The 13,132-nt window shown below is 35.1% G+C and overlaps 1 protein-coding gene across 6 annotated transcripts in view; it reads left to right on the forward strand.

The window, feature by feature from the left end:
• Positions 1-13,132, forward strand: part of LOC109078424 (mitotic arrest deficient 1 like 1) — a 68,577-nt gene that overhangs the window by 36,130 nt on the left and 19,315 nt on the right. For all 6 annotated transcript variants that reach the window (XM_042716902.1, XM_042716900.1, XM_042716905.1 and 3 more), the window contains one exon: positions 1,036-1,226. In XM_042716902.1, the coding sequence (XP_042572836.1) occupies positions 1,036-1,226 (191 nt within the window). The remainder of the gene's footprint in view (positions 1-1,035; positions 1,227-13,132) is intronic.

The following is a 13,132-nucleotide window of genomic DNA, read 5'->3' on the forward strand; positions in this document are numbered from 1 at the left end:
ATCAGTGGTGACTGTCAGTTCATGTGCATATGGCAGAAATGTTCAGAAAAAATCAATAAAAGACGTAAACAAACCAGACGATTAACACTATTAACAGCAATTATGCAATCAAACTTAGAGCAAAATATGGTAGTTCTGTATGTTGTCTCTGGGTTAGCATCATCTGAGGTCCTCTGAGGGGCTGGCATCATCTCTTCTCAGGTGTTCTGGATCCAGACTGGAGCTTGTGTAAATCCTAGTTACCACGGGATGTAAATCCCGTGGCAAAGCAGAGAAACAAATTAGAGACATAATTAGCGTAGCTGCTGTTCCAGCCAAGTAAAATTAATTAGTTTAACCCAAGCTAAAGACTAATAATGCGCATTTGATCAGATATAACTGCAGTCCAGAATTATGAGATGCATTATTTGAATGCTTGACCAAAGAGGTGTGTTTTTAATCTAGATTTAAAACAGAGGAAGTGTGTCTGAACCCCGAACATTATCAGGAAACCTATTCCAGAGTTTGGGAGCCAAATGCATAAAAGCTCTACCTCCTTTAGTGGACTTTGCTATCCTAGGTACTACCAAAAGTCCAGCGTTTTGTGACCTTAGGGATCGTGATGGGTTGTAGCGTGGTAGAAGACTAGTTAGGTACGCAGGAGCTAAACCATTTAATAGCAATTGAAATTTTGGTCTCTTTCTAGCCCAAAGCTGATATTAAAAGGCATAGAATAAATGATAATAGAATTCACTCTTTTAGTTGAAGTTGAACTGTTGGGCTGTTCTTTCAATTAAAAAAATCTTAAATTCAGGCATTAGTGCATATTGTCTGACATCAGTATTTTCCATTTAATTTTGAAATTGCATGTTTTAAATTACTTGTTAATTTCTGCTCTTGTTCAGACCATATTTTATATATATATATATATATATATAATATATATATATATATATATATATATATATATATATATATATATATATATATATATATATAAAATATTATTTGAATGTTGTTATGGTTATGACTAAAAACAATTTACATGTTCTTCAGACTTGCGCAAACAGATGGAAAGTGCAGAACTGAAGAACCAGCGCTTGAAGGAAGTGTTCCAGAAGAAGATTCAGGAGTTCCGTACTGCGTGTTACGTTCTCACTGGGTACCAGATCGACATCACCGTGGAGAACCAGTACCGGCTCACTTCTGTGTACGCCGAGCATATGGAGGATTCATTACTATTCAAGGTAAATTCATTTGTGACTGCATGGCCCATGCAGTCTGTATTTCCCATACAGAAATGTGTTTACATTTGGACACATTGTCATGAAGTGCATGGGATATGTACTTTCAAACTGGAAGAAAAGTAGAAAGTACTGAAGGAAACTAGGAAAGTACACTTCAATTCTATTGAATTTCTGTTGTAGTTTTGCAGTTAGTTTGAATGTTGATTTTATGGTCACTTGAACATACCAGCAATCAAAGGCTTTATGCTGAGTTTTTGTTCAATTGTAAAACAATGACATTAAAATCAATGTGCTTTTGAATTACTTTGAAGGGCTGCATTGGCAAAACTATAGGGGTTTTTAGAAAAGAAAGACGTGTTAGAGCCTGAAGCTTCGTACCCACAGTTGGTGGTTTGTTGTTCGACTCACAATTCTGAGAAGCGTGAAAATTGAAAGAGGGACTTTTAAACCCAAGGCCGAGGTCAGGCATCTGAAGAACTGCTGTTGTGTTTAACCTCATCTGAACCAGCTCAGCAGCTCCTCCAGCCTCAGGTGCATCTGAGTCTCCACAGGAGGTCATATCCTCTTCAGTCAGTGACTGCATTTGCTGAGGTGGGTGCAGATGAAGGCATACCAGCAATATAGGAAATTGGTGTTTTTACTTTAGCAGCAGGAAGTAGAGGAAAAACAGTGACCTAGAATAACTCTTAATCAAGGAATTACTGTGAGTACACTTCTTCTGGTAACAAGTACACTAGTATGTTGAGTGTCAGCCCCTGAGATGTGACTTCACTGTATACTTTGAGTTGATTAAGTAAGATTGGAGTGTTTTGAATTTTTATTGATGAGCCCAGTTCAGGTAACACTTGAACTTGCAGACAGATTGCACAGTATACGAGTGTAAATCAAATGAATGTTTTCATAATGCTTTGAAATGCACCCTTGTGCATTTTGTTTTTCTTTATAGTGCACTTTTGTTTATTGTTGCATGTCTAAATTGCTTTTTTATTTTATATTACTGTTGGCCTCCATGATTTCTTAAAACTTGAGGCATGTTTACACCAAAAAACTATACAAAACACTCTTTTTTTTAACTAAATTAACCCACCAAATGAACAAAAACAAAAATTTAAGTTTTTTAGCTTTTAGTATTAATATGTTAGCCTTAAGGTTATGAATAAGCTGGTTTATTCCAAAACAATGAAAATTTGCATTTAGGAGATATAAGCATTCAAAATTTACAGTCTCTCACTTCCGCTAAAATGTATCACGGATTTTCATGACATCACATTGCACTTCATCTGTCCAATCAAATGCTGTCTAGAATCTGAAGCGCCCGCCCCCTACACTATACGGCTATAATCAGTCATTTGTTTACAGAATTAGTATTTTCATTACACTTAATGCAACATATAGCACTAAAAAGGATAACGGGAATGATTCAGAAAGTGTAAATATGCTTCCCATCGAGGAAAAAGAAGTCTGGTTTCGCACTGTCACGCTAACCACATGCTCTGGTCCAGAGGCACAATTGCACGGAGCGGATCACATGCGCGCATCGGCGCAGACCACAAAACGTATCGGACCTATCTGAATTCTACACAGAATGCTATATTTTATAGCAATATGGATGTGATTGTGGCTGTCATACCCTGTCAATGCGGCTTTACAGAGCTCAACGGCAATGAACGGTCGGGCAAAGCTGTGGTATAACGAACGCTATTGGCTATTTAAAAAGGGGGCGGGACTTAATATGTCCCGCCCTGTCTTCCTGTTTCAGTTAAAATGACGTCAACACATATAATAATGCTGTGTGTTTTAAAGCATTTCAGGGGACCTTTAAAGGAATAATAGTAACACTTTACAATAAGGGACATGAATAATCATCTACTAAATTAATACTTTATTCATCACAGGGCTCCAAACAAAAAAAATAGAGTAAGGAGCCATTGGCTCCCATAAGAAAAAAACTTGGGCACCAAATAATTTTTTTTTTAGGTGCCACATAGCGTGTTTTATTTATTTTATTATTATTTTTTTTTTTTTTTTTTTTTTTTTTTAATTATTTTACATTTTAACATTTCAATCATACTGTCATGTGTTTGTCTCATCTTTTCTTGACTTTACCAGCATTTTAATCCATCTTGTAGATGACCTGGGAACTAAGGTTCACTTAAAGTGGGAACTAAATGTTTTTTCCAACTTAAAATATACAGTCACAAAGAATTGTTCATTATCTGTACCAATATCATGCACCATAAGCATCACTTGGCCACTGAGTGTAGTTTTAGCTCCTCCTCAATGCATCCTGTAAATGTTGTCATACACGCTTAAAAAATAAAGGTGCTTCACGATGCCATAGAAGAACCTTTTTTGTCTAAATGGTTTCATAAAAAACCTTTAACATCAGAAGAACCTTTCTGTTTCACAAAAGGTTCTGTGAGGCGAAAGAAGGTTCTTCAGATTATAAAAAAGTTGAGAAAGAGATGATTCTTTAAAGAACCTTTGACTGAATGGTTCTTTGTGGAACCAAAAAGAATTTTAAGAGTGTAAAATTATTTACACTTTATTTTTAAGAGTGTATTTTTATTTTTAAAAGTGCCATATTAGTATGTCTTTCACACTTTCAGTCTGTTTTTCTTAATTAGTAAAATGCAATTTTATAGGAGTTGAATCATGTAGACAACAGGTTAAGTAAAAATATTAATATGCAATAGTGCATAAATATAGGAAAATGTTCCTCTTCAAAGTTATTTTTCTAGCTGACTGATGAGCTTATTGACACTAAATGGTTATTCTGAGGTAAATGTATTACGTTGCAATGTTTACAAGCTTTACACGTTTTCCGCAGTTTGAAACATTGAATGAAAGATTACACGAGACATTTCAGTAAGTTTTACTGTAGGCTCTCTTATAAAATACCGTACCTTTTGATGTTAATTCATGATCATGTACTATAGTAGTAAAGAGAAAGATTAAATGGGTTGCTTGCCGCTTGAACTGCGCTAAAGGGACCGTGCATGCCACATTAAAGAGCGCCAAAAACTGTATTTGTTTGTTTTTTGTTATGAATTTTGAATAATTTTAAAACCAATACTTTGTTTGTTGAAAAGTATCAGAGCACAAAGCTTTTTGCGATTTACTGGAAGGCAAGTGCGCTTCAAATAATGAAGTTCACACATTAACAGAACACAGAGACCTAAGACCTTGTTAAGAAGAAGCCATATTAGAAATGATTATAAATGAGAATTGTCAGTATCCACACAGATGACAGTTTTACCTGTTGTGGTTGTTCAAGTTGTTCACGAAATAGATGCTGCTTTTCTGCTCTTTCACTTCTTACGTCTCTGTTATTTCGATCTCTCTCGCACTGCACAGCTGAGCTACGTTTATCAGGTGTGTGTCAGAGATGAGGACTGTTTGAAACTCTTTTTTCCACTAAAACTATGATGCGCATTGTCTCAGTTTAATACATGAACATAGCAAATGATGCGATCACAAAGCAATCAGGAAAAAAGGCATTACATGCCAATTTTAAAGTTAAAACATGTAAATACATAGGCCTAGTCGCCAGTGGCGTAGTTTGGAGCCCTGCATCAAATACTAATGATTATTAAAAGTGTTAACTAATCATGAATTTATGAAGAGTTATCCTTAACTAAAACTGGAGTCATGTGGATTCACACATGAATAACGGCAGCTTTAATTACATGTTAGTACATGTTTGATAGTTAATGCATTAATTAACATTCATGGGTAAACTAAATCAAACAACCTCTTTAATAAATAATAAGAAATACTCTTACGCTGTCTGACTTCTTGAAAATCCACCGGGTAATTTTTATAAAAAATATATTGTTAATTGTAGCATGTTTAGTACATCACTTTTACTGTGGTATCATATCTTTATTGCGATTCATCAAATTTCACTGGGGAAAAGTTAGTATTTCGTGTTCATTAGTTGAACAGGCCTGTATGTGATAAACCAAGTGTTATTAATGCAATATATCTGATGAAAGATACATATTTAGTGTAAAACCACATGCTCTTACAGTGTTGTACCTGCAAATGTAATTTATCATTCTTAATTAATGCCCTTTCTTTGTGGGTTGGAGAAATGTTCAGTAATCCCTTATAGACACACACACACACACACACACACACACACACACACACACACACACACACACACACACACACACACACACACACAAACACTGCAGTAATTGGATTTAAGTTTTTGTTATTTGATCAGTACTTTCCTCAGGCTGTTTAATTAGAGCTGCAGTAAAGCTTCAGTGCGTCTGCATTCTGCTGTGAGTGCTAGCATTTACTCACGTTTGTGTGTGCGTCTGGGTGTGTTGGGGTAATTTAATACACATTATTTATGTACTAAGGAAATAATTTGCCCTTTTTTACATTCTATGTATGTAGCCGCTTCTGATTGTCTTGCTGGTGTAGCATTATTTTATTTATTTTTTAAGATGTTGGATTTGATCATCAAATGATTTTATCTGTTTATTTATTCATTGCAAGTAAATACTAGACTGTTTCTACAATAATAAAGTGTTTAGACAGGTGCTCAGTCCTGTCAAGAACTTAAAACTAAAAGCATTTAATATAGTGGATTTAAATGTCAGTCAAGAATGTCTGAAAGAACTGAAGTATCTACAGTACAGCACAAGTTGACTCTTCTGAAGCACTCCAGTACTTCTCTCTGTGTGAATGTGTATTGAACTGGATGTGCTAAAACGTGTTAAACTGACTGAAAAGTGAAAAGAAATGGTGAGTGAAAAGACAGCAAGAGTGATGGATGTATCTGTAAGATTAGAGTAACGAAATATCTTTTAAATATATATATATATATATATATATATATATTATTATATCATATATATATATATATATATATATATATATATATATATATTATATATATATTAGTATTTGTTATGGTGACAGAGGCTTCTACAGCACAAACAGAATGACAGTGACAAGACACAGATAATAAAAATAGAATAAGTAATTAGGAAATAATAATATATAATTCTTTGAAAGAACACAATATACAAAATAAGATTTATATGGTATTTGTGTGTACAGGTGTGTTATGTACAAATGCAAGGAAATGTAAACAAGAAACTCAGTATAAATGCATGTATAAATAGAGTTTTTGCGTGTGTGTGTAAAGAAAGATATTGTTTTATCTGAGAAAAAAATGAACTAGGCCTACTTGATTATGTATTTTGAGTATTTCAAATACAAAATACTGTCTCTCAAAGTATTTAATTACACATTACTTTTGATTATTTATTATTATAATTTTTTTGTCCAGCAAAATACAAATTACAAAATACATATTTAGTAATTAAGTTCGTATTTCAAGTACATTTAATTGAAATACTGCCCATCTCTGGCACTTTGTTACTACTGACACACAAATTATACACATTAAGTTTAAGGCACTTGTTTTTTTGTTTTGTTTTATGCAGAAGTTCCATTTAGTAGCAAACTAGTTGTGTTTGCTTACTAGAGAGCACTAATAGCTTTTCAGTTGCGACCAGTCAAGGAAAAAACTATTTATCTAATAAGTTGTAGTAATTTGTTTGGCAAACTGTAATGGCCAATTAAGTGGGCACAATATTACAGAAACTCTATAAAGAGCCTTGAGAATATGCAACAGTCTTCACAAAAATGTCTGAAATTTGATCACAATAGACATTATGTGCACTGTGTTTAAGAAAGATTGTTTGTTATTCTCTTTCTTTCAATGTTATCACCATTGGATTTTTTTTAAAGAATGGGCACTTGAAGATAAATGAGTGGAATTCCAGTCTCTCCCTTTCCCCCAAATGTTAGACAAGTGCACTAGAGCAATGCTTTAGTTATGTTATGATTTGATCCCCAAAGAACAGCTTTGAAATGTTTCTGTTTCTGTCTGAGAAGGAGGAAAGATAATGAGAGACAGACTTTTCCCCCCCTCTTATTTGTCAAAATGTGACTCGTTGCCCGTAAAATTCTTTTGGGAATCTGTCAAAGTCATTGAATATCTTCCTTGTTTTGCGTTTGTGTAGCTTTCAGCTCTTCTAAAACTTGACAACACATTTACATGGCTTTCTAAATGTTAAAAAGCAAAAACATTTGTTCAGTGTTAAATGGGAGATTAGATATTTGCTGTTTTTAACATAGCAAATAGTCAATCCCTTAACTGTCAGCTTCTAACATTAGATCAAGGCTGCAACACTTCAGTGCGTTCAATCTCAATTAATCCTCTCAAGTGCCTTTTCAACAGTTTGGTGCCAAAGCTGGTTCCAGTCTGAAACTATTCTGTGTTTTCACTTTATAAAAATGGTTGTGGGGTGGAATAACAGCTGGTTTAACAAAACTAGATGGCACCCATTGTATTTAACAAAGCTATCGGCACCAATAAATGGCAGATGTGACAAAACTTTTCCAATTTCTATACATGTCATTCTGTGTATAAAACAATTTCTGACTGTTGCATCAAAAGTGATTCAGAATCTTTATGCAAACACATTAATTTGCAAAGTAATTTGCTAAAATGTCTCCTAAAACTCAGATTCTGATGCATCATGTTTATTTGTTGTCTGGTTATGTAGAAACTTTTTGGAATCAAGGGTCAGGCAATGGCTCTGCCACCATTTTTGGTGGAAAATGTTTTAATTTAATGTTTAATTTAATAATGACACAGATACATCATACATTTATTACAGGGTTTCTGTTTTGACACTGAACACTTTGTAATCAGTGTATTTTATTTACATTTAAATGTATGTGTCTTATGCTCTTTGTGAGTTTTGTTTTCCCCAGAACTGATCAAACTTTTGAAAATTTTTCACATGAAAATGAGGAGATGCAGAATTACAGAATTATCTTTAATGTTTCAAGCAATCAATAACGTTTTATTGAGAATGAAATATCTTTTGAACTTTTAATCTGTGCATAGTTATTTTTAATTTATTGTTAAAAAGTTTAAATAACTGTTTTGGTTCCTTCTAGGTTGTTAGCTGAATAGAAAATTAAAGGGATAGTTCACCCAAAAATCAAAATTATGTAATTAATGACTCACCCTCATGTCGTTCCAAACCCGTGAGACCTCCATTCATCTTCGGAACACAGTATAAGATATTTTAGATTTAGTCCGAGAGCTTCTGTCCCTCCATTGAGAATTGTAATGTACGGTATACTGTCCACGTCCAGAAAGGTAATAATAAAAACATCTTCAAAGTAAAGTCCTGTGACATCAGAGGGTCTGTTAGACTTTATTGAAGCATCGAAAATACATTTTGGTCCAAAAATATCAAAACTACGACTTTATTTCAGACATTGACTTCTGCTCCCTGGTCTGTTATTAGCGCGTTCACAGCACATCCCGGTTCGCGAACGAACTCACTCGATGTAACCGGATCTTCTTGAACCAGTTCACCAAATCGAACTGAATCGTTTGAAACGGGTTCGTGTCAACATATAAGCATTAATCCACAAATGACTTAAGCTGTTTACTTTTTTAACATGGCTGACACTCCCTCTGAGTTCAAATAAACCTATACCAATATCTCGGAGTAATTCATTTACTCAAACAGACACGGACTGAACGGACTGTGAAGAGAAGAACTGAAGATGAACACGAAGCCGAGGCCAGATAATCGAACGAAACATTGACTCGTTCTCGAGTCGCTCTTGAAGAACCGTTTCGCCATCTTCTCTGCGACAGACCGACGTCCGAGAACCGAGGAGCTGATGATACTGCGCATGCGTGATTCACACTGACACACCGCGCGTCTGAACTGAACTGGTTCTTTTGGTGATTGATTCTGAACTGATTCTGTGCTAATGTTATGAGCGGCGGGTAAACCGAAGGCTTGAATCAAGGGCAATCATCGCCAATGAAAGTCATTACGTCGAGCGCAAAAGAACTGGTGAAACCGTTTTCGGCAACCGGTTTATTGAATCAAACTGTCCGAAAGAACCGGTTCGCGGAGAAGAACAGAACTTCCCATCACTACCGGTGATCCGAAAACCGATGCAACCGGTTCTTGACTCGAGAACGAGTCAATGTTTCGTTCGTTATCTGGCTCGGTCAACAGTTCAGTCAGTGTACTGTTTGAGTAAATTAATTACTCCGGGATATTGGTTTATTTGAACTCAGAGGGGGACGTGTCAGCCATGTTAAAAAGTTAACAGCTTAAGTCATTTGTGGATTAATGCTTATTGTTGACGCGAAACCGTTTCAAATGATTCAGTCGATTTGGTGAACTGGTTCAAGAAGATCCGGTTACATCGAGTGATTCGTTCGCGAACCGGATCTGTGCTGTGAACGCGCTCATAACAGACCCGGGAGAGAAGTCAATGCTGAATAAAGTCGTAGTTTTTTGATATTTTTAGGTTCCAAAATGTATTTTCGATGCTTCAATAAATTCTAACGGACCCTCTGATGTCACATGGGACTACTTTGAAGATGTTTTTATTACCTTTCAGGACATGGACAGTATACCGTACATACATTCTCAATGGAGGGACAGAAAGCTCTCGGACTAAATCTAAAATATCTATAAACTGTGTTCTGAAGATGAACGGAGGTCTCACGGGTTTGGAACGACATGAGGGTGAGTCATTAATGACATAATTTTGATTTTTGGGTGAACTATCCCTTTAATTATTCAGATGAAAAATTGATAACATGATAACAATTAATCACAATCTATTTTCTGAAGAAAAAAAACCCTATAATTTTTAAATTAATTTAAATTGTAAGAACATTTATGGGATTTTCTGTGCCGGTCTGATGATTTTTGTTAAAATAAATAAAGTTGTTAAATTACCATATTTAGTTTGTGTCTGCATGCTGCAGCCTATATTTTATGCTTAAATACAGAGTCCACAGCTGTTCTGTTTAAAAGTAGTTTAAAAAGGCTAGCTGTGTGTCATGAAATCAATAATTTATATGATATTCGCATAAGCACTTTTCATCATTCTCTATGATGACTCAGCTTTTGCACTCATGCCTTAAATGATGGCAATGAATATGCGCCTCAATATCTGGTGTCCTTCTCTTTGTAACATTCCTCCTTGTACTGAACTTAATCACCCATTATGAATAAATAAATATCCAACATACCATCCTTTCCTAATAAGAAGAAGAACAGAAGAACAACACTCCATACAGAAAAATGTGTGACATTACTCCAAATGTTAAGAATATGTAAATTAGTCTGCACTTTGCAGCTCTCCGAGAAAAAAGAAAGAAAAAAGATTACTTCTAACAACCTGGAGAACCGAGACTGAAATGCAATCCGTTTTTGCATGATCATATAGCAGCAGTTCCAGATGTTATTACATGCAAAACAGGTTGCCAAAATGGGACAGAGAATGTGGGTTTAACTGGATTTTCAGAGCTTCAGTGGGTTAATGTTTTTTTTGTCGTCGTACCTATGAAAGATTTATCTGTAATAGTTTTCACCACTGTTGAAATACTGATTGAGAAAGCATATGTTAATGCCAACTTGCTTGCATCCCCGATGATTGCTGGCTTCAGTATTTCACTTCAATTGTTTTATGCAACTGGAGGCATGAAAAAAGCTTGTATCAAATATAAATGTACTGAATATTGAACACTTTTCTATCTAATTTAATAAAATGCGTATATTGTGTTTTAAAATAACACTTTGGAATGGGATAGTGTTAATTGTTTTTATTATCATTTATGTGCATATTTTTATTTGAAACATAAATTACATGTATTCCCCAATGATTTTCAACTTATCCTTTGACAAAAAATTTTTTCTTCTATATATGTTTCTATATATTCAGTTATTAGCAAGAATCCTGGAATAATTTGTATTGCCAACTGAATGACACTAGCAAAAACCCACATAGTTCAGCCTACTCTTCAGTATGAAAGACATTGTCAGAATAGTCCATCTGCCATCAGTGCTTCAACCATAACGTTATGAAGCGACACATTTTTTTATCAGCCGCGCCACAAGGAGAATACTTTTTGTAAGTGACAAGGATGCACTTTTTTATCAGCCGCGCCACAAGGATGCACTGTTTCTGCATGTATTTAGCTTTGATTTGAAAGAAAACAGCGCATCCTTGTGGCGCAGCTGATATGGAAAAGCATGTGGAGCATACGGTGATATGGAGAGACACAGAGGAGACTGTTGACAAAGGAATTGTTGAATAAAGTCATTATTTTTGTATTCTTCGCTTACAAAAAATATTCTCGTCGCTTCATAATGTTACGGTTGAACCACTGATGGCAGATGGACAATTCTGACGATGTCTTTCATACTTTTCTGGACCTTGACAATGTAGCTTCACCTTGGCAGTATATGGGACAGTCACAGGCCTCCCAGTTTTCATCCAAAATATCTTAGATTATGTTCCGAAGACGAACAAAGCTTTTACGGGTTTGGAACGACGTGGGGGGTAAGTGATTAATGACAAAATTTTCATTTTGGGGTGGAGTATTCCTTTAATGTAGATTTTCACCAGTAGATAAATAGTTTGTTTATGGCACTTTCACCCTCATAAAGTTGAGAACGTTCATTGAAGGCTACATACTGTATACTTAAAGAGCACACTAACTTTTCAATTGCCTAAATGAAACTAATTGCTAATAACCTCTTCAGGAAATGAATAACTACAAGAGCAAGCGTGTAATTATATTACCTTGAGAGAACCAGATCCCAGAACTGTTGACTTGAATGAAGGAAATAGCATTCAATTCAGATTTTTAGCAGCTTGCTGTCATATGAATAAGGCAGTCTAGTCTTTGTGTGTGTGTGTGTGTGTGTGTGTGTGTGTGTGTGTGTGTGTGTGTGTGTGTGTGCTTGTGCGTGCGTGTGTGAGTGCATGCGTGAGTGCGTGTGTGTGTGTCTTTTGTCTTTGCCTGTGAAATTAGGCCTGTTGAAGCCACCTGCGACCCTTCTGCTGAAGATAATTCACTGTCAATATCTGTTAACCTTGAGTTACACACAGACACACACAATCACAGACATTCAGATGTTACCGTTGACACACAAACACTCCAATAAGATTTCATGGTGTTTTCTAATGTGTTGTAATCTGTCACTTGAGACACATTGCTTGTAATTTTAAGCAAAGCATGTTGGCATTGAGTGCTGAGTATTAACAGACAAAGAAATATGCATGAAATGCTTTATAAAACATAGAAACAAATGACTGTTCAAAGCATTAAAAAACTTTTTTTTCATTGTTGAATTCAGATCAGTGAGCCTTGAAGTTAAACTTCGGAGACAACTGCTGTCTCTCTGTTCATTAGTTTCATATTTAATCATGGTTAATAGTTTCAGCAGATGTGAGTAAAGTTTTTAATTAGAGTTGATGTTAATACTGTTCTGAGCTTTTCTTTCATTACTTTCATCAGTCACTGTAAATCGTGATGCTAGAAAATACTCGCAGGGGACACAAAAAGAAAAAATTTTAGATTTTAATCCTAATAAGTACATTTTGCATGAGTTTATCTTATGTTACTTTTTAATTTAGTTGATAATCGTGTTTATTATTATTACAGTGCAGAGTGGTTATAATAAGCTGTGTAATACTGTGTACTGAATTGCTATAAGGTTGCTTTGATTTGGGTTCTTCAATGTCTGTAGGACTTTTTTGTCACCTATTTTATTGTTTGCTAGTCCAATAGCTTAGAAAAGTAAAGGCACACCTCTCATCGAGCCACACTAAATGAGATACTGTTCATGTCTCTTGGACCAATGGTGCAGGGCGAGTTACTCTCCAAAGTTTAGCTAAAATTTGGGGTTAGTGGTTTAGAACATATTTTGTCCTCTTATTGTCCATTTTCTTTATATAATGAAACCTTGTTATCCTCTCAGTGTGACTGTGAGGAAAGTCATCCAAATGTTATGGGTATATATTTTTCTTCG

This window comes from Cyprinus carpio, chromosome B1, assembly GCF_018340385.1.
Source record: "Cyprinus carpio isolate SPL01 chromosome B1, ASM1834038v1, whole genome shotgun sequence".
Taxonomy (NCBI): domain Eukaryota; kingdom Metazoa; phylum Chordata; class Actinopteri; order Cypriniformes; family Cyprinidae; genus Cyprinus; species Cyprinus carpio.